This window comes from Gekko japonicus, unplaced genomic scaffold (assembly GCF_001447785.1).
Source record: "Gekko japonicus isolate JY-2015 unplaced genomic scaffold, Gekko_japonicus_V1.1 scaffold944, whole genome shotgun sequence".
Taxonomy (NCBI): domain Eukaryota; kingdom Metazoa; phylum Chordata; class Lepidosauria; order Squamata; family Gekkonidae; genus Gekko; species Gekko japonicus.
Window position 1 is genome coordinate 350,403 of NW_015165857.1, and position 24,788 is coordinate 375,190.

Here is a 24,788-nt window from a genome sequence, read left to right on the forward strand (position 1 = left end):
AAGGGGAGAGGTTCTAGTAACCATCCTCCAAGTTTGGAGCTTACTCACTCCAAGGTCCATAGGATACAATGTTGCCGAATTGCCGCCGAATTTCGGCGGCAAACCGGGAATAAACTGCAGCAAGCTGATCTGGGGGCAACCTGTTTGGGGGCCCATAAAATTGTACTCCCTGGTCCAATCATCTTGAAACTTGGTGGGTATGTTGGGGAGAGGTTCCAGTAAGCAAGAATAAACTGCAGCAAGCTGATCTGGGGGCAACCTGTTTGGGGGCCCATAAAATTGTACTCCCTGGTCCAATCATCTTGAAACTTGGTGGGTATGTTGGGGAGAGGTTCCAGTAAGCACGCTCCACGTTTGGAGCCTCTACCCCAAACCCCCTCCCCCCCAGCCCCCCACAAAGTTTCAAGAAGATTTTTGCCATTGACTTCAATGGCCCCATTGGTTATAATGGACCCGAATTTTTCGGGATTCCCGAATTTTTTCGGGATTTTTTTCGGGATTCGGACAAGCGCATAAATTGCTAGTTCGGGATCCCAAAAGCCGAAAAAAGCCAGAAAACGTTATTTTTGGCTTTTTTTCGGCTCGGGATACCGAAATGCACATCCCTACTTGAGATTGATTAGTGGGAGATTAGTGAGATTAACTCGTTACCTGAACCTTGGACTGCTCTCAGACCCTGCCTATGGAGCACCTGCTTTGACCCTGATCTTGTTATTGGACCGTGACCCGAGAACCCCTTCTGTGAGACCTTCTGGTTGCTGGGACTCGCCTCCCACCTTGTGGCCCAGCCATGATCACTGAAATAATTGTTGAGCAGCGAAGGGCAAAGTGCACTTAACTGAGTGAAGCATTGGAAGAAGAAGAGCCTTGTGGGGGCACGTGCAAGGGGCACCTTCTGCTGCCTTTGGTGAGCATCTAGGATGCTATTCTGTTCCATGTTTGGTTACAGCAACAAGACTACTGGGAGTGCAGCTCTCCCTTAGGCTGATCATCTTTAGTTGTTGACCTCAGTGCAGCTTCGTCCTTCCAGCTCATATTGCACTGCAAAGTTGTGATCAGCTGTAGAAAATGCTTTCTTGGCTTTGGGTGGGTACAGCACAATAGCCAGGTAAATGGAGGCATGGCTTAACACAGGGGTCCCTGACATGGTGCCTGGCAACATGTTTCCAGCCACCCAACAAAGTGTTTTTAGGAAGTGAGTAAGGTCAGGAGGAGGGCTGCGGTGGTTCAAGTGGTTAAGACGCTGAACTGCAGACTGGAAGGTCGGTAGTTCAGCAGTTCGAGATCCGAATGTCACATGACAGAGTGAGCTCCCGTCTCTGGTCCCAGCTCTTGCCAACCTAGCAGTTCGAAAGCAAGAAATTACAAGTAGATAAATAGGTACAACTTTGGTAGAAAGGTAACAGCCTTGGCATCTAGTCATGTAGGCCACATGACCACGGAAATGTCTTTGAACAGCGCTGCTTCTTTGGCTTGGAAACTGAGATGAGCACCGCATCCCTAGAGTCAGATTCGACTGGCTTTCGAGCAAGGGAAATCTTTACCTTTTACCTTAAGGTCAGGAGGGTTTTTTGCCCAGCAGAGTTTTTCATTGGCTGTTGTTGATTGGCTGTGCAGATTTTTAAAAAGTTCAACATCAGCTGCCACCACAGCATGTGACTGAAGATGTATGCAAGAAAATATTTTTAAACAATAAGTTCATTTTAAAAATGCTTTTGCCTGCAATGTTGAAGGGTTATCATGAGAGTTATGCAGGCCCTCACTGCCTTACATTCTGTGGTTGGCTCCACCTCCTGTGGCAGCCATTTTATGGTTGTCCCCACCACCTTGTGTCAGAATTTCAGTGGTGCCTGCAGGCTCAAAAGTGTTGGGGACCCCTGCCCTAATGTGTTGGGTAAAGTGAGTGGAAAAGAGCAAGAGTCCAGTAGCACCTTAAAGACTAATAAAATTTGTGGCAGGGGATGAGTTTTCATGAGTCATTGCCTCACTTCTTCAGATACCTGGTATCTGAAAAAGTGAGCAGTGACTCATGAAATCTCATCCCTTGCCACTAATTTTGTTAGTCTTCAAGGTGCTGCTCTTCCTCTTGCTCTTTTCTACTGCTACAGACAGACTAACACAGCTACCCATCTTGAGTAAAGTGTGTTTTGTCTTCTAGGATTCATGATGGAAATGGCTTCGTGGGATGGGGGGATTTCTCGGACTGTACAGTTCCTGGTACCACAGGTAAGGTAACCTAAGAACAATTGCTGTCCAATATCATCCAGAATAGAAAAGACTCTGTTTGTCCTGTGTATATTCTTGTTACAATTTTGTAAATTCCAGCTTTAAACTTTCGTTTAGTAATCCTGTAGGCACCTATTGATTTCATCTCAAGAGTACAGATATTCTCATTTTTTAAAAAGCAGATAGGTATAGTGTAGTGGATAGCGTTTACAACTTGGGCCCGAAGGATCCGGGTGCCAATTTCTACGTAGCCATGAGACTCAGCTTACCTACATAGCCGTGAGACTCAGCTTACCTGAGCGATTGATTGGGGTGTTATGTCAATTTAAGTTTCTTGGCGAGGGGACAGGCTAAAAATTTAATGCTTAAATAAATGACTATCTAGAACTCAGTGAATATGGATAACTCCTCCCTTTCTTGACGATGGCAATAACCTATAAAGCAAGGGTATGCAACCTCTTTGCCCAAATGCCAAACCCCTTGGAGGAAGGTAGGAGGATGAGGGCTGTTCAAGGCCAGGCACACTGAGAGTCTGCGGAGCCCCAGTGGTACTGCTAGCCCCTTGGTCCTATGAGTGGAGAATCAGCTGCTGTTCAGCACCTGTGCCAGAGATTGCTAGTCCCTGGTAAAGAGTAGTGGTTTTCATCTGGTGGGAGACAGGCATAGTCTAGATGGAATACAGCGTTTTCATAACAGCTACTAAGAATTCACTCTCCCCAATCCCTTTTAAGTAGTCATAGTAGCCGCTTTATTCCCAGTAACGCTACTGCAATTTTTCATGGTCTTGCCATGAATGATAAATATAATAATAGAAAGCCTGTAAACATCAAAATGTTCTCCTTGGGGAAAAATGGGCTTTTTGTTTCCATCAGTCCCTGGTTCTTTGATACAGTCTCCAATGGGACATAAGATAGGAAAGGCCGAGACCCTGTGGTATTAGAGCACCAGTTCTGTAGGGCAGTTCTGAATGGACGTGCTGATGTCTAATGGATTTACAAGACATGCTTATTCTTTGTTTCTTCATTTTCGCAGAGTATTTCAGAAGAAATGTTTTACCAGCTGAGTAATATGTTGCCGCAGATTTTCCGTGTCTCTTCTACGCTCACTCTGACATCCAAACACTGAATTACCTCGAGGGTTCTGGAAAAGAACTGTAGTTAGTGAAAATATGAACATGGTTATTTGTGCAAGACACTGACAGAAGTTAGGATGAAAGGGGGTCTTTGGTCACACCAAAGCAGGCATCTGCATGCAGTGACAGGTTGTTGCCAATTCCCCCCTTTTAGCTCCTCCCACTTCACTGAATGCTGTTTTGGAGGATCTGCTGGGAAGGATTGCTGTAGGAAAGTGATTGCCCTTGTTGAATTGTCACTAAGAAAAAAACAGCATCTGTTGCTAGATTGGATCATTTGACCCAAACTTTTTTTAATGATGTTTCATATTTCATGTGACACTTTTATTTTCTTGCTGCTTTAATGTCATGGAAAATACTTGCCTATGAACAGTTATTGATAAAACCCCGTACTTGTGTATGTACATGCTGGGTAGAAATGGCTACTCCCATACCATTTGCCTGGCCCAGGTACATGTGTGGCAGTCCCAAACGCATTTAGGGTGGAAATACTGTTGGAAATGGCAGCCTTGTGTCTAATTTCTCCCACACTCATACACCTCCATAATATTTAAAATAAACTCGGCAGTTTCCTGATACCACAGCATGTGGTGGGAGTGGAGACACACAATATCATTGCAGGAGGCTACAGGTTAATTGTTCTAAGCATAGCAAAGGGAGAGATGGGAATTAGGCACATAGCTTCCATTTCTCTCAGCAGCCACGTGCATAGCATAACATCTAATTGTGACCTTATTTAGAAGTGAATACAGAGAGTGCAGTATACTTTTTTTTTTCCAAATCAGTATGACTGTGGTTTGGATCTTGTGGAGACATTGCACTAATGGAATCATGGGATCCAGCCCAGTTATTAAAGGAACCAATTCAATGTTTTTCTGTTGGTTCACTAGACGTGCTCTCTTGTTTAGTAAAGCATGAATTGTAATGGGTAAAGAAGTCTTAGAATTGTGAAATATTTCAATAAGGCTTTGATAAAATGACTTGAGTAGGAGAATGTGAAGCCCTTACTTTGTAGAGACCACATAGAAAATGATGATATGCTCTCATTCTATAGATTTGTGCCTCTAACTGGTTGTTAATTTTTGCTACTGTTAGCCGAACTGCTTTATCTACAACAGCTGGCAGACTAAATTTATATGGGTTCCTGCCTGTGTATACTGAAGTCCAGTCCACCCCAAGGATTTCCCAGTAAATTTGTCGAGACTGGTGAATTCAAAACAATCTGTCTTTTACTTAAGAATATATCACATTCAAACAATACAGATGCACACACACATTCAATCAAGTTTCCTTTGGAATTACAGTAATAGAAATAGTTCTTTTTACTTAGGAGGTAGGTAGGTTACAGTTCATACTTATCTGTCCTGAAGCCTTGTCTGTTGCAATGAAGAATGAAGGGTATAGAAAATAGAACCTAGGGATGTTGCTAAATCACACTGCTAGAACCAGCCAGCGAGTGTGGACCTCTTAGCTGCGCATACCAAGAGATCAAGTAACAACAAAAGGGTTGTGGGATAGCAAGCTGGACGTTAGGGGGTAAAAGCAGACAGGGGGTGATGGAGGGTTTGTGGCTAGCAGTGTAGTGAGGGATGGTTACTTAGGGTTTGGTCAATATTGAAACTCTAACCTCTAACTCAGGGAAAAACCATCTAGTCAAGTGTGAAGTCTTGACATAAAGGAACCTCCTTGATGTGCAGATAAATCTCGGCTTTCCCAGGTAATCAAAGCACATCTGCCAGGAAACGGCCTTTCAGATGTAGAGTCAGGGCCGGCCCGAGGTTGTCCTGCGCTCTAGGCGAGCGCAGGTGCCAACCTCCCGGCGGGAGACTGGCGCACTTTTGCTTTCCGCCCTGCTGCCCGCCCCAGAGAGGCGCAGGGGAAGGAGGAAGCGCGCCAGTCTTCGGCCCTTAGGCAGGCAGGCAGGTGTGGGCCCGGAAGTGTAGGGAGCCGCGTGGGGCTGGTGCTGGCAGCGAGCGAGGGGGTGGGGTGGCGGAGGTGCGGCCTCCCTCCGGGCAGCACAAGAGGAGCAGCAGGAGCGGCGCGGCCAGGAGCATCTCCCCTCACCCGTCCACAACACAGGACCCCTGGCCGCCGAAGGGGCGCACGGGCTGGCCTTGGCTGCCACCTCCCTGCACGGGGACTCTCCAGGGGAGACGGAGGAAATGGCGGTAGCCGTTCCTCCTCCGGGCGCAGTGGGCGGGTTTCAGGCGGCCCAAGCCAGGCCAAAAGCAGGCAGGCCGGCCGGGGCCCCTCGCCTCCCCCCCCCCAGACTACCTGCGGAGAAGGAGGACGAGTGCCCTCTCGGAGCCCGTCCACAGCACAGGACCCCTCGCTGCCGAGCCACTGGAGGGGTGCATGCAGGCTGGCCTTGGCTGCCGCCTCCCGCGAGGGGCAGGACCCCCAGGCCCAGGCGTTCCCCGCCGGCACCCCCTGCGCGGAGACTCTCCAGGGGTCCTCCCAGCGCAGCGAACGGGCAGGCAGGCCGGCTCCCCGGCTACCTCCTCCGCCCCCCCCCCGGCTACCTTCCCCCACGGAGCTCCAGAGGACTCGTCCCCTTGCCTACCCATTTCCGCCCCACCCCCGTGGCTGCAGGATGAGTTCGACGGTCACCTTAAAGCCTGGGTCGCCGGGGAGGGGCTTATTGCAATTGAATTCCTCCCCCCCACCCAAAAGAGGGGGTAGGATTGCTTTGTAACTCTCCCCTCACGGACTTGTTTAATCAAAAGTCACCGACCGCCATTCACCCAGGCAAGAGATATCCCACGGGCTGTGATCCGCAGCCGTTCACATGCTCAGGAGAGGCATCTCCAGCGCCCAATATCAGGATGCCTTGGCGCGCGTGGGGGTGGGGTGTTGTGCAGAAGCCACACATTGGATGGCGGCCGCTCCCCATGTTTTCTGTCTTCCTTGACATTAACAGTGATGCGGCGGGCCTGGCAGGCAGCGGGCAGGCGTCCTAATCTTCCCTCCCCGCCGCCTCTTCGCAGACCCTCTCTGCCTGAGATGACCCTGCCTTTGCTGCATGGCTCCTGAATGGGGCAGCGCGCCTTCCTCCCCCCTGCCCCGAAGGCTGCGGCTGGTTGGGGCTGGGCTGGACGAGCCATCCTTTCCGTTCTCCCTCCCCCCCACTGGCGGTGCGGCTCTGCACTGTGGCGCCAGCTGCGGCCAGGGCGGCCCCCGCTACCTCCCCCCTCACTACCTCCCCCACCACCGGCTACCTGCGGAGGAGGAGCACGAATTCGGCATTTAACAAGAGAGATTTCCCGCTCGGGGGCGCTGATTGGGCCGGCAGGCGAATTGGCTCCCTGCCTGCCTGCCTTGCCATGGGCCCGCCAACCCGACCAGCGCTCCCCTCGGCCCCCTTCCCCCGCCCTTCTTGCCACGGCAGGGCTGCGGAGGAGAGGCTGCAGGCGGCTGCCCCTGCCTCTCCTCCCGCGCCCTAAAGGCCAGCTCGCGCAGAGTAGATCGGTGTAGGACGTGTATTCCCACAGTACATCAATGGGGGATTGCTTGTCCTTAAGCTGTTGTTTCTGCTAACCACAGTGGTGATGGCGTGCTTTCCCTCCAGGCTAGGAGCTGTGTATTTCCAAGCTTCATTAACAGGAAATGCAGGCACCTCCTATGTGTATCAGAACAGGTGATTCAAGCAGCTTCCTTTGAGTGTGTGTGTCAGCAGATATAAATGATAAAAAGCAAAGATCAGTCTCAATTCTCAACAATTCCCCCCCTTCATGACGATACTGAGTCCTTAGACGAAGATAGTCATGACATTGGCATCATCATTAAAGGTATCAGGAACAGGTCATCAGCTCTGCAGGTCAGGTCCAGATATCATCTGTGGATCGTCTAGTCATCTCAGGAACAGGAACAAATCACAAAGCACCCAGATGCCACTATCTACTCTATCATTGGGGACAGACTTTCAAAAATAAAATAACAAACTGTATCCTATGAAAAACCCGAATTACATTGCAAAGACCAGCCTCCAGTGTAGACAAGCACGAACCCAATTATGTGATTACACTAGAACTACACATATCCATTATGCATATCATATAAATCAATAAACTAAAACTTGGTTAATCCCTAAAGTCATGAGAGAGAAACTCAAGAGAAAAACTTGTAAATGTCTTAAAACAGGAAAATACATTAGTAAATTGTTATGCAAAGAAATCATTAAAAAAGCTTGTAAACATTTCAAAGCAGAAAAATACTTTTGTAAACTGTGTTCACTTTCCCTGAGTGTAAACCTATTCAAGTATAGTTAATAATATCAATTTAAACTAGTGGCAGCCAACTATTATTTTGCAGCAGGCTTGCAAAGAGATATCTTGTGATTGCACAGTGTAAACATGGAAGTATTTACAATGAATACATTCAAGTCATAAAAGTTATATTCACAGTTGACTTCAGCCTTTTCCATCGCACAGGTGGTCTCAGCGTGCGTTTTTCCATTTAAACTATATTGGAGAAAGACACTGGAATAATGGTTACAATAAAACTGAATTAAAAATCTTCTGGTCTTCTGTTCTTCTAACATCAGCAGACATGCACGAAAATACCCGATCTTTGCCTCGGGGATCTCCGGAAGCTTCCCTGTTCCTGGCCGATCTAGACATGGAGAAGTCTAGCCAGAAAGGAAGGGGATGTTTTGCATATTGAAGAATATTCTCCCCCCCCCCTTGGTCCCAAGGCAGTATGGGAGCCTACTTATTAAACTAAACATTTTTCCTTCAACAAACTAGACATTTAAATCCCAGTGTATATCAACGGTACTTGTTCCTGCAGCTTGGTTTCCCTAAGGAAATAAATCAATGTATTTATAAAATCATCACAGTAACGTAGTAAACATTTGCAGACAAACTCAGTCCTGCGGAAACCGAACATGCCATCTTTTCTCCCTCAGGGGAGAGGGAAACTCTTCCAGCTTCTGGTCACTTGAACTCCTGAGAAAGAGGAGGGGACCCAAATGCACGTTCCGGCGTTAGGTTCGAGCGACCAGTCTGCGAAGAGAACCCTCTTCTTTTAAACTGGGAGACTTATGCGCTCCCGCGAGGATCCTTTCAATGGGGTACCCGTTTTAACCTGGAGGTTTCCCTATAGGGACCTTCTCCCAATAAGGTTTAAAAATAGAATTTAAAAAAACAAAACCTCCCCATGAAACACGAAGCAATGGTACAGTCCACTGCTTTGACTGACACTTAAACGGAACGTGGTGAAGCCATTCCCTAGCCCTGAGCACGGGTCAGTTTAGCGTGGCTGCGCATACAAATGAACGCATGCACTAGGCATCATGGGGGGTTGCATTTTATAGAACAATTACAACAACACAAACAGAATAAGAATACTTTGTCTTCAAAAAAACTATACAAAAACAACATTTATTCATTGAAGGCCTAGGCAAACTTAAAGCTAAGTGGCAAAAACGCTCTCTCTAACTTTGACGGGAATTGGCAAGCTGATAAAGAGGTTGAAAAACTGCAGAAAATTCAAGTACGGCTTTGTGGTCCATCTGGGAGTGAATAGGCCATGTCGGGGGCCCTCCCTTAAGGGGAATGGGGTTGCACACCCCTGCGCAGGCGGATCCCTCGGACCTATCGCCGGTACCAAGCGTTTTTACCCACACGCTGTAGGGTTAACGGTACCTTGGCAAGCAATTTGGCTAATCAAAAAGAAGTCATACCATCCAGGGTGAGTGCCTCCTCCTACTTTCCAGAAGTTCAATCGGGGCCTTCGCGCCCCCCTCCCCAATGTTGGTCACAAAAATAGAAAAATTTGGAAGAAAGAAAAACAAAAATTGTTTTACTCAAAGGGATTTAATAAGGGAAAGGGAGTGTCTGCACAGACTTCTCAGCCTTTCCAGCAAGAAAGATTTAAAATTTAAAAATTCCAAATTCAGCAAAAATTCCAAATTCAGCATGTGAGACATAGATAGAAAACAAAGACAAGTGAAAGGTGAGCCTATTTCCTGCTGCAGGAAATCTAGTTCTTTTGTTGGGAGCACTCTCTCCGGAGTTCACTCCGTTGCGCATGGGCGCAAAAATCCTTGAGTGCTTTGCACAGGTGATTTTAACGGATAATGGGAGTTGGCATAGGGAAAGGGTTTAGCAGAAAAGAAATCATTAGTACAGTATTAATACATTAATACATTCCCTATTCAATTAGTCAAAATTAATGCCCTAATAGTTAATAAGCAGGATCAAGATTAAGCATCAAAGGACTCCCATTTCCTTCACTCCGTGCATTTGGCACTTGGTGATTTTAAAGCCAGGCTTTTGCCATTTAGTGGCAATGCCTCCAACTCCATGGCGCTTTGGCTGCGCGGTGGGGATGGTGATCCCAAACAACAATTCCTGCAACAAAAGAATTAGTGGGGGCTTGGGGAAAGTTTTTCCCGTTCCCTAAACTCATGCCATGCTGTGGTCAACACAAAGCAGAAAAAAACTAATCACAGCAAAGCTTCCCATTGCAGTGGGTCTATCTACGAAATTGGTGACCTGTCTCTTTAAAAACTTCTCAGCGTCTGCATGCGCATGGACACTTCTGAACCTTGCCTCGACAAAGGATCCTCTTAGCTTTTCCCTGGTGACATTCCGGGTGGGTCTCCCGTTGGACTTGCCATCTCCAGTCTGGGAGAATACCTTGTTTGGCTCTGCTTTCAGACAGACCTGCTCCTTACTGCAGCTGTCTTTTGCGTTAAGCAAAAACTATTTGTCAGTTCCATTTTTTCATTCATGGAACTGTCTTAATTCACCCATATTTAAAGGACACCCCGTCCTTTGCCTTGGATCTAGGTCCAGATGTGTGGGGTTGCTAGTGTCTCCCTTTAATCGAGGTTTGCATTCTGGGGCGATATGCAAATAAAAGGCTCCTGTGTGTGTCTGTGTTTAACTGCTAATATCTTTGCACCAAGAGTGTGGATTTACATTAGATTCGCAAAAGATGTGTGTACATGTAAAGAATAAAAAGACAGCAATAGCAAGAGGCAAAACAAAATTTGGTCTCTGTGACCAGAAAGCGTGTTTCTCAGAATGACTTTTCAAAAAATACAAAACACCTTCATTAGAGCAAAAGGTAGGCGGCTTGTGCCCGCCGCTGTCTCTCTCCCTCTAACTTTTCCTCTTCCTTACAGACACCTCCAGCAAGCTCCTCCCTCCACCAGACCATCCCAGGGACTGGTCAATTTTTGGAGGAACCCTCTTAAAAAGGGGTTCCGTTATAGCTAGTTAAAGAGCAAACAAAGGAACAAGCAAACTAAGCCATGTGGCTTGGGGATGGGTGCCGCTACACCCATACTGAACAGCAGTCTCCAACGGCTAAAGCCAGAATTGTGGGTAGAGAGAAAATTGAGAACAATGAAACGAGACCCCGCTTGTTTGGAGGGCGCTTTACAGCCAGCCTCCTTTCAGGTTTGGAGTGCTCCACGACTGCTCTCAATCCTCCCCCCCTTTGCTACATGATTGACGCTAGTCAAATCAGGGAGCAAATTTAGAATGCAAGAAATGTGTCAGGCAGTCAAAGGGCTCCGACTCCTCCTCTGAGTCTGGTGGCGCAACCTCACTGACTGGGAGCCCCGGCCGCACAGCCGGCAGCTTGCTGCCTCCGTTAGTTTCGGGAGGGTGAGCTTGCACCTGGGGAACAGGGTGTCCCTTCCATTCCTTCAGTTGGGAGGAATGAAAAAAATTGTGCCACACTTGTTTGTGCTTGCGTGGGATAGCTACCTTGTACACAGCTGGACTGACGCGTGCCACAATGGGAACCGGTCTAGCCCATGTGGGCATGCTGTTTCCTTGAAATTTTTGTGTACATCACTTGCTGTCCTGGATCCCAAATTTGCGGATTTCGGACTCAGCCAAGTTTCATGTCAACAGCCAGGGTGCTGCACCCTATTTCCTTTGCCACCTGGACATGAATTGCTAGGATGGACATGAATTGTTAGGAGTTGGCTGATCCATTCATCATTTACCATCTTGGTTTCCAAATCTGCTGGTATCTCAGTGTCCATCCAGAATGCTTCTGGTAGACGCATTTTTCTACCTGTCATGACCATGTGTGGCAGTTGTCCCTCATGATCATGAGTACGGTATGATCGAGAGTTTTTCATCCCATTTTCTCCCAGTGGAGTTGACAGCTTTACGCAGAGCCTCTTTAAGGGTGTGATTTGTGAGCTCTATGGCTCCGGCAGCTTGGGGTCTCCCTGCAATGTGGAATCTCTGCATTATGCCAAACACCTTGCAGAGTTCCTGTGTGACTTCCCCAGTGAAATGGGTCCCTAAATCAGAATCTATAACCTTTGGTATGCCCCAAATGGAGAACAAGCGATTGACTAGCAGCTTTGCTGTAGTGGCTGCAGTGTTCTTTCGACAGGGAAATGCATCAATCCATTTTGAGAATGGGTCAATGACAGTGAGACAGTATTTGTTCCCATGGCGGGTTCGGGGTAGGGACCGATGAAGTCAATTTGTATTCGAGCCCAAGGACCTTCAATGCGCTGATGCTGAATTGGAGCTTTGGGATCAGAGGAGTCGGCATTTACCATGGCACAAGAGAGACAGTTCTCTATCCATTGCGTTACCTCTTGGCACATGCCCGGCCACCATCCTACTTCCTTAACCCTTTCTAGGGTCCTTTCAGTACCTCGGTGTCCCTGCTCATGTATGAACTGGATTAGGTCTCCCCTAACCTCTACTGGGACCACCCAACGACGATTCCCAGAGCTGTCTATTGCCCAAACTACTTCTTCATGTTTTTCAATTTTATATTTCCCTGTGGGGTCCTTCCCCGTGTGTAAAAGATCTATCACATCTGAATCATTTTTCTGTAATTCTGCCAACTCTACAAAGACTGGGGGAATGGGCAGACATCTGTGTTCGGCCATTTTGCTTCTTGTGACAACTGGAAGTAAGGGCTGAGCCATTTCTCCGTCTGGCGGATCCAGGGGTGGGTCCATACCAGCGGCTTCTTTGGCCAAGCAATCCGCTTGATCATTCCAGTATGCTGTTTCTGTGTCTTTCTTCTGATGACCCTTTACATGTGTAACCTGTGGGGGGGCTTTTCGTTTGTGGAGGATTTCTACTACCTCTAGCCACAGTTTCAAGTGTGCAATAGGTTTACCCTCTGCATTTTTCCAATCTTGTTTTTCCCAGTGCGGGAGCCAGACTGTGGCTGCTTTAGCCATCCAGTCTGAATCTGTGTAGATTGCAAGGGGGCAATCCAAAGGTTCGAATTGCAGCACCTCTCTCAAGGCAGCAACTTCAGCTGCTTAGCTGGAATGGGGGCAGACAGAATCCTGCAGTGTGTGCCCATCCTGTACTCTTACGGCTCCATAGCCAGTTCTGGGGTGTCCGTCTACATGAAAAGATGACTTGTCACAAAACCAGCAGTTAAGTTTTTCTGCTTGGCTTCCTTGAGCAGTACTCCCCATGTAGCGGGCCAGGGCTGATGCTCCACTTCGGGCAGTGGGCAATCATGCTCTTCCCCTGTGACTATTAGTCTGTAAGGAACTGGGGGCTCATTTTGCTCTTTCTTGTACTCAATGCCTTTATTGACCAGGGCAAGCGTCCACTGGGCAATTCTAGCATTGGAAACCTGTCCATTTTGCACCTTCCCTGAAAGGATGTATTTTAGGGGAGTGTGTGTCGTTTGCACAATCACTCTTGCTCCTCCTGTGATGAATTCCCAGTGAGTAAGGCTCCATACCAAAGCTTTTCACATGGTGTGTATTTTTGTTCCACTGAGTTAAGATTCCTGGAAGCATACGCAATTACTCTCTGCGTTCCAGTTTGCTGCTGTGTCAGCGTAGCGCCGATGCTTCGCTCTGAGTGGGCTAGCTGGATGTAAAAAGACTTTCCCGTGTCTGGGTGCGCGAGGGCGGAAGCAGAGGCTAGGCTATGCTTCAAAGCATCAAAAGCCTGCTGTTGCTAGGGACCCCAGTGCCATTGGGCGTCCTTCTTTAGCAAAGCGTAAAGAGGTCACGCCTTGTCAGCAAAGACTTCAATGAAGTCGTGGGGAAAGTTAAAGGTACCCAAGAGTGCTCTAAGTGATAGCACATCATTTGGGGCAGGCAGACGGGAGATGACTTCCATTCTCTGCATGTCTAGGGCCCTGCCATTGGGTCCTATTGGTAGTCCGAAGTACTTTACATGCGATTGTATGAGCTGCGCTTTTTCGCGGCTGGCTTTAAAGCCAGTTTCTCTGATTAGATTCATAACCTCCTTGGTTATGTCAGTGACTTCTTCAGCTGTGGGGGCGTGGACAAGAATGTTGTCAACATACGAGAGCATGTGAGCCTTTGACGAGGGTTTCAGGTGCTCCCACATTTGTACAACGTGTGCATGAAAATGCTGGGGCTGGAGTGGAAACCCTGTGGTGTTCATTTGAAAACGTACTGTTGCCCACGAAAGGTGAAGGCAAACTTGTACCAGCAAGACTCGTGAAGCCTAATCGAGTGAAACACATTAGCCAGATCAATGACACTGCAGTATCGGGATCCTGCGGCAATGGCGGCCAAGATCTCGTACTTGGCCACTACAAGGGCAATGGGAGGTGTCACCGCATTGAGGGCTCTGAAATCCACTGTCATTCACCAAGTGACTCCATCCGCTTTAAGGATGGGCCAAAGTGGGGCGTTGCAGACGGACTGCATTGGGATTATGACATCCCATCTGATGAGTCCTTGTATGGTCTTGGCAATTCCTTCCTCGGCTTCCACCGGGTATCTGTACTGTTTTTGAGGCTTTGGGTCATTTCCCTTTATGAGTACGCACGCATCCTTAACTGTGCCGCACTCTGCCTTGTCTTTGATCCAAACTTCTGGAAACTCCTTTCCACAGGTCCTCTGCTATAGGAGTGAGGGGTAGGGGTGCTTTTAGTGCTGCACATCGGTGCACGGCATTGATCTCACGGAGTCCCCCTGGGATTTGCCACAGGAAGCCATTCGCAAGATCAATGGTCAGGCTGTGTTCGCAGAGAAAGGGCGCACCAAGAATGCCATCGTTTTCCCCCCGGTTGCAGCAGGCGCTCACCCTAGTGGAAAGCCTGCCCACTGTTATGGGAATGTCTCTCCACACCTGGGTGGTATGCGTGCCTCCTGCAAAACCTGCGAGGGAAACGTGTGTCCCTGAGGGGCGGCCCGTCTCAGCAAACTGAGGTCTCAGGATGTTAGTGGCTGCGCCCATATCAATAAGAAGTGTTGCAGGGGTGATTTCCCCTGGAGTTCCAATTCGTTCTCTAACGGTTGGTCTTCCCCAATGGTCCGGCTGCAACTTTGCCAAGACTCCTTTGGGCAAGATCCCGAACTCCAGGCCTCCCTAGTCCATGATATTTGACGGTCCCGTGAAGGGATTGGTCCCTACGGGATGACTCGCGGCTATTGGAGCTGAGGGGCGATTCCCTTGGCTCTCGCCATTAGTGAGCACTCTAAGGAGAATCTCATCTGGCTGGTTGTGAAATTCGTCTATGTTGTAACCTCTCTCAAGTTTCATCCAGGCATGCCAGCAGAGATGGTCCCCTTTGATTTGGGGGCTGCCTCTGCCGTGGTCCTGCCTTTGGTCGCCCTGAAAGGCTTGCCCTGGCACCTGAGGCTGGAAGCCTTGTGGTGGGTTAGGGGTGCCCTGATAGGCGGGGGACCCTTGATATGGTCCGTTTTGTGCTCTCTGATTGTATGGCAGGGTGAAAGGGGTGGAGCAGAGGGTTGGAGATGTGCCTGTGTGGGAGTGGGGCCATAGCGGTGGCCCATTCTCCCTCAGTAGGTACCTCAATTTCTCTGATTCCATCTTCCATTGCGCCTGTCCTGAAAGTGTCCTGTATTTGCTCCCAGGCTCGCCCATAGGACTGTATGAGTCTCGGGAGTTGTGTTGATAGTGGGCCCATAATGGTTTCCTCTTCCTCCTTGTCTCTCCTTTTCCCAGTTTTTGGTGGCTTTAGGCTTCCTGAACCTCTCAAAAGTGTCGCTACCCTCCTGATTTTTGCGTCCAACTCTGGCCATGTTCCTTGCTCTGGGTCAGAGATGTTTAAGGCCAATTGGGTTTGCCCATTAAAACCTTTTATTAGTGCATCTCTGAACGCTGGGACGTCAAAGTCCGGGGGGGTCATTGGTGCTATCGACCGTATTTGAAAGGAGACCTAAAAGTTGCTTCCTAGCCATGTATGTCTTGGGGTCCTCATTCGGTCCCTGCTTCTCCTGAAAAAATAGGGCATTCAAGCTAGAGTTTGGGTTCAGATAAGTGAGGACCTGTCTCATCCACTGAATTCTGGTTGCATCTCCTAAATTGCCAGTGGAAATGGCCGCATTAATGGCCGCTAGGCTGGCTCCAGTAGCACATCTGCGCGCTAGCAGTGTGAGATCTTCCCCATTTAGACCAGCATATGCTGTAGTCGCAGTTGTCATCCATTGAATTCTGTTTTCTCGTCTAAGAGAGCCTAACTCTTCTGCTACTGCTTTCACCTCTTCTGGTCGCCAAAGGCAATTCTCTGTAATTGTTTTAGTGGTGGCTCTGTTGCCGATCCTAATGGTCTGTGTGGTGGTACTGACAGGATTAATGGGGAGAGGTCTCTTAGGATCAACTGGATTTAAAGACTTCGCTGCCGCCTCCTTGGACTCACTGCCGTATAGGTCAATCAGACCTTCTGGGTGAATGGCAGAGATTACTGCTCGTTGGAGTCCCAGTTGTCCCTTAAGGGATTCAATCTCTTTGTGACAAGAGTCATGTGTGACAAATCCTTTTTTGGCATGATTTTGTTCAGCGAGGTAGCGAGCAGCCGATTGCGCAGCTGCTAATTCCTCAGTGATTTTGGCTAAAGATGTCTCAGCCTGTGTCGCCCTCTCCAAAGCTTCTGCGCTTGTGCATTTAGTTTCTTGCATGGCATCCACCAAGCTTTGCTTCTCAATGACTAAATAAGGGCTGCAGTCACACGGAGCATTAGCCACGCTACAGAGACGGAAGATAGGCGGATTTTCCAGGCACGATTACAGCGCCACATCTGGGAAGCGTAGAGCTCCTGTGGCGAACCCGAGGTTTCCCTCCGAAGATGTGGGGTAAAAACTTACTACCTCTGAGGTACTAGTTTCTGGAAACCGCGGGGCAAGGGCGGGCGCCTGATCATGTTTCCGGTGGTAGGTCGTGGCATCCAGCGCCCGCCCATGTCCTGTCGCTGAAAGGTTTTTTTCCCCAAGTCTCCACGGGATGCGCACAAGCACCCAACGGTGCATGCGCACATGCACACTTCGTTTAAAAACAAACAATACAGCCCCCTCATCTTTTCCATACCCCCCCCACTCCTGGCTTGGCCTGCTCAAGAGGAACTCTCTGCACCAGGCGGCAGAGGGGGAGGTGTAGGGGGTTTGGCGGGAGGGCAGCCCGACTGAAGCTCCTCCTGGAGGGGACCGGACGGAGGACACAGTTTGCATTCCTCTGCAGCCCTGGAAGGGGTTAAACCCGCGAAGCCTTTTGCTAGAGAGGCCACTTCTTTGCCACGCCGCAGGATTGTCCTGTGATCGGCACCTCCCCCCTAACCATGGGACCTCTACGGGATGTCTGATCGCGCAGCCCCGCGTTATTTGGCTCCGGGGCAAACAGCCACGCTTCCCCCCCCCCCTGCACTTTTCTCCCCTTGTACAACACGCTAAGCCTTTCTGCCCTCATGCGGTAAATTTCCTCATCATTAGCCTTTTGAATTTCTTCTATGTCATCCTCAAATTCATTTTTTTTTTCCTTTTCCAATAAATTCTCATAGTAGTTTCATTGGGAATCAAGCCCGTGCACATGTTCGGATCTTTGTTTCTCCAACTCTGCCTGAAATTTCTCAACCTCAGCCTTGTGTTCTCTCCTTAGAAATTCTATCTCACGTCTTTGTTCCTCTCTCACCACGTGGAGTTCTCTTTCGTGGGATGCCTTTAGAGCTGACATTGCATGAAGTTATTCTGCCTTTGTCGTTTTGAGCTGGCTGTCATGATCTGTCTGTAGCTTTTTAACCTCATTAGCACGGTCCACCAAGGTGGCTGCTTGGGTGGCGGCTAGTTTCCTAATCTTGTCCAGCTCTCTCTTCCAGTTGGTTCTCATTTTATCTACCTGATGTTTGTAGGCAATCCAACCCAAAACAAAGCACAACGACCATGCCGCCATGGGCAGGAAGAGTGGGTCTCCAAAGGGGCAAAAGTCCCACAATTGGGGGTGGTCCTCTAATGCAAGCAGATCGACGTTGGCAGACGGATCAGGGGTGGATGCACCACGGGAGAACAGCCTCCCCAGGGCCTCCATCCTTGATCCCTGCTTCCAAGCCTTCTCAGACTCGGGAAAACTGACTCGCGCCACCTTACAATTCGCGATCAGGGGCGCAACAGCTGCGGGACCTACTCGCGAAGTGCAGGCTCCGTTTCTTGGCGATTTAGATCACCAGAAAGAGAAAGGTTTCAGGAATGGGATGCTTCGATCCACCGTTCCAGGGCCAACTTATAAACCCTAGTTATGGTTTAGAAATGGGGGGAGGGTCTCTCCCTTTCTCGCGCACCTGAATCTTGGCTCATCCTGGACCTTTAGTTTAGGCCGAAAGCTATCCTCTGCGTCCACTTTCTGCCAAAGCAAGGTCCGGAACCTTAAAAGTTTAGGCCAGATGGATCATCTACGTCCTCTCTGCCAGGGCTTTTCTTTTTATTAACCCAGGTTTTAGGCCGAAAGCAATCTTCTGCGTCTAACTTTCACCAAGGCACTTTTTGCCTGAGGTTAGGGCGGGGCTTCCTCTCTCCCCCCCCCCCAGCATGTCTGGAACCCGGGTTTTGGCCAAAAGCGATCTTCTACTTCTGACTTTTGCCAAGGCAGTCATCCTGAGCCTTTAGTTTAGGTCGGAGGGATCCTCTACGTCCTGTCCGCCAGGGCCCGTCTTGAACCCGAAAGTTTAGGATGCCGGCCAAAGCTTGGCACCCAAGGCAACGTATGGAACCTATTTGCAGGTTTTTGAAAGTGCGGGTAATCAAGTCCACACTTCTCTACCTGGGTCACCGCTAACCAGTGTTGAGGTTTGGGCATCACACCCTCAATCGAGATTACCTCTAACTCGTTCTGGAGGTTTTGCAGACAATGTGCCTGACGTGGGTACCTCTTACCACAATGTCGCTTCTCTTACGAAGCCGACAGAGAGCGATGCTGTGGTCAAAAAGAAAGGTGGGGTGTATGTGCGTGTGTGTGTATGTCGTGCTTGGTGCAAACTGGGGCTTTCCTATCATCCTACTCCGTTTGTTTTGTTCTCCCACCCATGATAGATCGGAAGCGCGGCGCGGGGTTGCTTCAAGGGTTGCAGACGGAAAGAGACAAAGGAAACCCTCCCACGATAGAGTGCTCTCTAAAGAGCCAGGCTCACATACAGAAACCTCTCACACAGACCCTCACTGGTCCTTGGAGCAGACTATTCCTCTATGTCTGCGCGAGGCGAGAGACAGCGTGTCGACTCGCTTGTTCTCGCACACGCACAGGGCAGATCCCAGCGGGTGCCTCCAATTTTTCTGTTAGCCGAACCGCTTTATCTACAACAGTTGGCAGACTAAATTTATATGGGTTCCTGCCTGTGTATATTGAAGTCCAGTCCACCCCAAGGATTTCCCAATAAATTAGTCGAGACTAGTGGATTCAAAACAATCTGTCTTTTACTTAAGAATATATCAAAATCACATTCAAACAATACAGATGCACACACACATTCAATCAAGTTTCCTTTGGAATTACAGTAATAGTGTGAAGTCTTGGCATCAAGGAACCTCCTTGATGTGCAGATAAATCTTGGCTTTCCAAGGTAATCAAAGCGCATCTGCCAGGAAATGGCCTTTCAGATGTAGAGTAGATAGGTGTAGGACGTGTATTCCCACAGTACATCAATGGGGGATTGCTTGTCCTTAAGCTGTTGTTTCTGCTAACCACAATGGCGATGGCGTGCTTTCCCTCCAGGCTAGGAGCTGTGTATTTGCAAGCTTCATTAACAGGAAATGCAGGCAGGCACCTCCTATGTGTATCAGTCACAACCATTGTTCCCTCTAAGCTGAGTCAGTGTGAGCTAGCTCACAGTTTTTTAGCCTCCGGCTCACACATTTTTGCCTTAGCTCAGAAAGGATGGCTCCAGAGCAAACTACTTTATGCAGTAGCCAAATCGCTCGCTCACAACTTCAACGCCAGTAGCTCACAAAGTACAATTTTTGCTCACAAGACTACACAGCTTAGAGGGAACATTGGTCACAACAGGTGATTCAAGCAGCTTCCTTTGAGCCTAAGGGTGTATATGTGTGCACAGTCCATGTAGTGTGTGTGTGTCAGCAAATATAAATCTATAAAAAGCAAAGATTAGTCTCAATTCTCAACACTACAATAAACTTTGGTGATAAGGATCACGGGTTCGTTGATTTCATTCTCAGACTATTCCCAGAACTGCAGTTCCCTATTCCCAGAACTGAATTTCCCTTTCAGCAGGACAGTACTTTAGTGGCTTGAGACAGCCTACTGCCTTTATTTATTGAACCTGTATCATTCATTTTGACTGGAATTCTAAAACATCTGTAAAAGGCAAAAGATTCTAAAAAATCTTTTAAAAATTGCATTTCAGGTTTGGGGAGGAGTCAGTGCAGCTGAACCAGGAGCAGGCATGCAAGGTTGTCAACCACTCACCTTCCTCTTAGTCTTGGCTATCAGGTTAATTGGTTAGGTACCACCATTATTCCACCAACGCTTTTTCCATCACCGCACTCTACCACCGCTGGTGTGGGTATCATCGGGGATGCGAGACGTCCCTGGAGGATGACAGGGTTGTGGGGACATATACTGCTGTTGTTCTGTTATAACATCTTCAGAACACCATCTTGGTTTTATGATTCAGAGTGAGTATTGGAGCACCGATATTTTTAATAACTGTATTATGTTGTATTATTGTATTTTTATACTGTTCTTACTGATTTACTCTGGCATTTATGCCCTTGTTAGCTGCCCTGAGCCTTCGGGGAGGGCGGGATACATATCTAAAGAATAAATAAATAATAATACATAAAACAGATGTTCTTTTTCATTTACTGTACTTAGAGTCCACCTTTCCTACTGATACTCAGAGCTAATTACACAGTGTAAGTCAATCCAGGTGGGCAGTCGTGTTGGTCTGAAGCAGAACAAATTTTGAGTCCAGTGGCACCTTTAAGGCCAACAAAGGTTTATTCGGAATATGAGCTTTTGGGTGCACACACATTTCTTCAGATCCAATGAAATGGAAATAGAAATAACAGTCATACATATAGAGGGTGGGAAGTAAATTAGCGTACAGTGTAAGTCAATAACAGTTCATACAAAGAGTCATCTAATAAGCACAGATTCAAGTCCAGGAGTACCTTGAAGACAAACAAGATTTCCAGAGGATAAGCTTTCGAGAGTCGGGGTTTCAAAGGGAAATTTTACTCTAAAAAGCTTATGCCTTGGAAATCTTGTAGGTCTCTAAGGTGCTACTGTACTTGGATCTAGCTCTTCTACAGCAGGCTAACATGGCTGCCCACCTGAAACTAATAAGCACAGTGTAGCTACAATCAATATGAGGAGACGTCTAATGAGCAATGTACTGGGATTCCCAAACTCTGAATGAGCAACAGCATATAAAGACGCGATACAGTGTGTGAATATAATGGAGAAAAATGTGTTATGTTAGTAGAAAGCAGTGAAATGACAACAGGGCAATATATGTAACAAACTCATAATATGTCCTGTAAGCAGTGGTATAATCCATTGTCTCCCTTTTTAAAGCATCTTCCTGAACTGTTACAGTATAGCAGTATTGCCTTTATAGAAAAACCTCTCCCAAACATAGTTTGCGGAATGACAGGAGTGTGGGAGCCCTCTTGACCTCCTCAAGGCAGGCTGTGGCTGATGATGAATGAGTGGAACCTCCATGTTCAGAGGTTGTATACATTTGAATGCAAGGGGGGGGGCATCCACAGGGCAAGGCCTTGGCCTCCTTGCCCTACTTGTAGGTCTGGCTGGCTAAACTTCCTGACCCAGGTAGCGGGCATTGCAGTAATTGGCTTTGGAGTTGTCATTCAACAGAGATGGTGGCAAGATCATAGGCAGAGCTGGACAGGGTCAATGTTGCTGGAGGCGGGGAGGAAGGCAACTAGCAGCCAGCAATTCTGCTTTTCCGTACTGCTTGTGTGTATATAAATCCCTGACCTAGAAGGCCCAGGCTAGCCTGATCTCATCAGATCTCGTAAGCTAACCGAGGTCAGCCCCCCTGGTTAGTATTTGGAGGGGAGACAACCAAGGAATTCTAGGATCTCTGTGCAGAGGAAAGAAATGGCAAACCATCTCTGTTCAGTCTCTTGCCTTGAAAACCGTATGGTGTCATCATAAGTCCTCTGCAGCTTGACAGCACTTCACACACACACACACAGACAAATCGTATAGAGCTACACACAACTCCTTGGTCAACCCTCTGTCATCCCTGCCTGGGCAGGGCTTGTATCTTTAATTACCATGGGGCCAGCTCATGTAGACAAAACAGCAACCAAACACTGCAATTCACAGAGCAAAAGCCATTTGAGAGAATCCTGTCTGGATCGTAAAAAGTTGGCCAAGACAAAGGCTGTAATGACTTGGTAAGGAATGGGGCTTTTCTATTTGTCTGAGGCAACATTCCTTTGAAGGTTAACAATATTCCTCTAATAGGGCATACAGATATAACAACATTAGGCATGGAGATTGGGGGGGGGGAGCTTGGGAGCTTTTGCTTATTTTCCTTTCTGCTTGGCTGTTCCCGGCTTCTCCAAAAACCAGAGAGCTGCATTCACCTATATTGTCATCCAGACCATATACTGCCACTTTTTCAAGGACAGTCTTAACTAATGAGCAACCAGGCAGCTGCCCAGGCCCCACACAAGGTGGGAACCCCCACTCAGCCACAGCCCTACCCCTCCCAATGAAGAGAAGGCTTCCACACCTCCTGCTTCCACACCTCCTGCTCTCTGGCTTTTGGCAAGCAACAGTGGCTCCTGCCATCTCTGCATAGGGAAAAACCACCCCACACTTGGTCCCACTGGAGGAGATGGGAAGGGGTGGTGATTCCGGGGCCATACTGGAGCCTCAGAATCACTAAGGCCCCCTCTGGTCCTGTTTCAGTCACACTGTTGGTATGGTGTAGTGTGATTTAAAGTGTTGGACTAGGATCTGGGAAATCTGGATTTGAATCCCTATTTGTGCCATGGAAACTTGCTGGGTGACCTTGGGCCAGTCACACACTCTCAGCCTAAGCTACCTCATGAAGTTTGTGTGAGGATAAAATGGAGGAGAGGATAATAATGTAAGATGCTTCGGGTCCCTATTGGGGTGAGAGGCGGGAGATAAATAAAATTAAATAAATTTTTAAAAATTCTCTGAGAATCAGTGCAAAACTCTTCCTCTCATTCCTACCCCCAAACCTTTACACTCTGGTATCCTGCTACCTTCTGCCCCGTGACTACTTCCCTGCCCTCAACAATCCCAAGTCCTCCCTGCTCCCTCACATCACTCCTGCCATTTCTCCCTTCCTGCCTCCTGGGCCTCCTGGAACGCATGCATGGCCCCTCACACATTTTGTTCAAATACAAGTTCCCCGGAGCCACTGTTCCCTCTAAACTGAGTTAGTGTGAGTTAGCTCACAGTTTTTTAGCCTCTGGCTCACACATTTTTGTCTCAGCTCAGGAAGGATGGCTCCAGAGCTAACTAATTTATGCTGTAGCCAAATCGCTCGCTCACAACGTAGAATTTTTGCTTACAAGACTCCACAGCTTAGAGGGAACATTGGTCTCAATCCCCTTCCCTACAGAAACAAAACCTGAACACATGTAACTGGGATTGGCCCATATTCATTCATTCATATTCTCTCTCTCTCCCCTCTTTCTGCAACAGCTGTTGCAGTCTTTGCTGAGGAAACAGGAGCGCAAGTTGCAGGGCGATCAATGACACATGTTTTTCCCTCAACCTTTGACCAGCTGTACAAAAGGATGTGGGTTGCTACAGCCGACCAGCTTGCGGTTCAACCACAGTCTGGGTTTTTTTACTTGGATGTGTTTTCCTTGGTTTTGTGTCATTCTCCCCTGTCCCTGGAGGCAGGCCATCCTTCCTCACAGCCCATAAATTTAAGGAGACAACTTTCAATCCAGCAGCAAGTATACCATGAGCAAAAGAGCAGCCCTCTTTACTGGCCTGTAGCTGTGAACTAAGATTTGCTGAGCTCTATTTATGAATCCTTCCTGTCAGTGATTTGAGCTGCAGATAAAAATATATCGTTGGAAATAGCCAGAGCTTTTAAAAAGAGGGTTCCTTATGACGGTCTGATCTGTGGATTTTGTGGCCAACCTTCTTCTGTTTGTAGGGGTGGGTGGGAACGCTTTGGTAATCTGTTATAGGGGTTAAATTAAACCCAAATGGAGTTACTTAAAAAAAAAAGATGTATTTGACAATAAATTTCAGTTTATTGTTTAAAAAGGAGAATTTGTCCCAAGTTCCTACTAGGCACATTATCTTTTTTTATATGAATTAAAATTGGCGGTGTGCTTTATCATTTTGCCTGCAAGTGTAATAATGCAAGCAAAGTGAGTAAAAGTTTTTAAAAGAATATTTAAGAATAAGAATATCCACCCTTGCCCCCTCGTGACACTGCATGAATAATTATTTGGACAGGCAAGTAATTCTGCTGTGCCTGGAGCAGAGAGAGGCAGCTGCGGTTCTATCCCTGTTTGCTTGCATTGCTGCCCTCTCTTCTTTAGATTGGCCAACTCTTATCAGGTGACACTAAGACCAAATGGCTTCCTTGATGCTGCCATTAACAGAATGTACAGCCAAAACTACGTAAGTGCCTGGCATTCCAAGAATTCCACTCCAGTTCCTAAACACAGAACACAACAAGCAGTCAAGGTGTAGAGCCCTAACTTTAAATTAAGGCTTGACAACTAGATCTGGTCTTGTAAGGGATGGTGAGTGCTACCCACACCCCAAAGTTCCTAACCAAGAAGCAAAGAGACTCCACAGTGGAGTCTGCTTAGAGGAACGGGAGCCCTGAGCCATGATTTGTACAAAGATGCAGCAACACTGAGGTATTTTGGACTCACAGGAACCACTGAAGATTTAATTATTTCTCAGAGCTGTTCTCTGGTAGCACGCCACTGGGAAATTATTGTCCTGGTATTTATAGTACCGGATCTAGGGTGTGTAATGTCTCCCAGTAGCAATTCCTCTGGAGTTTTAAATACCCCATTTAATACCTTCCTTCTGCACTCTTTCAAGTCAAAACCTCTTAGAGAGATGAATGGTTAACACCTCCATTTAACCACAGTACAAACTTACTGTTTTTAAATTAGAGTTTTCACTGTGTTGGGGGGTCAATTAGATCTCCCATACTTTGGATTTGCTGTATTTTCTCTCCACCCCCTCCCCTCCAGCCA

General features: G+C 47.8%; 1 protein-coding gene across 3 annotated transcripts in view; it reads left to right on the forward strand.

Annotated features, from left to right (window-relative positions):
• Window positions 1–4,924, forward strand: part of LOC107110408 (chromosome unknown open reading frame, human C12orf4) — a 56,507-nt gene extending 51,583 nt beyond the window's left edge. For all 3 annotated transcript variants that reach the window (XM_015411187.1, XM_015411186.1, XM_015411188.1), the window contains 2 exons: window positions 2,159–2,226; window positions 3,259–4,924. In XM_015411187.1, coding sequence (XP_015266673.1) covers window positions 2,159–2,226; window positions 3,259–3,351 — 161 coding nt within the window. In that variant the 3' untranslated portion in view covers window positions 3,352–4,924. The remainder of the gene's footprint in view (window positions 1–2,158; window positions 2,227–3,258) is intronic.
• The last annotated feature ends 19,864 nt before the right edge of the window (window positions 4,925–24,788 follow it).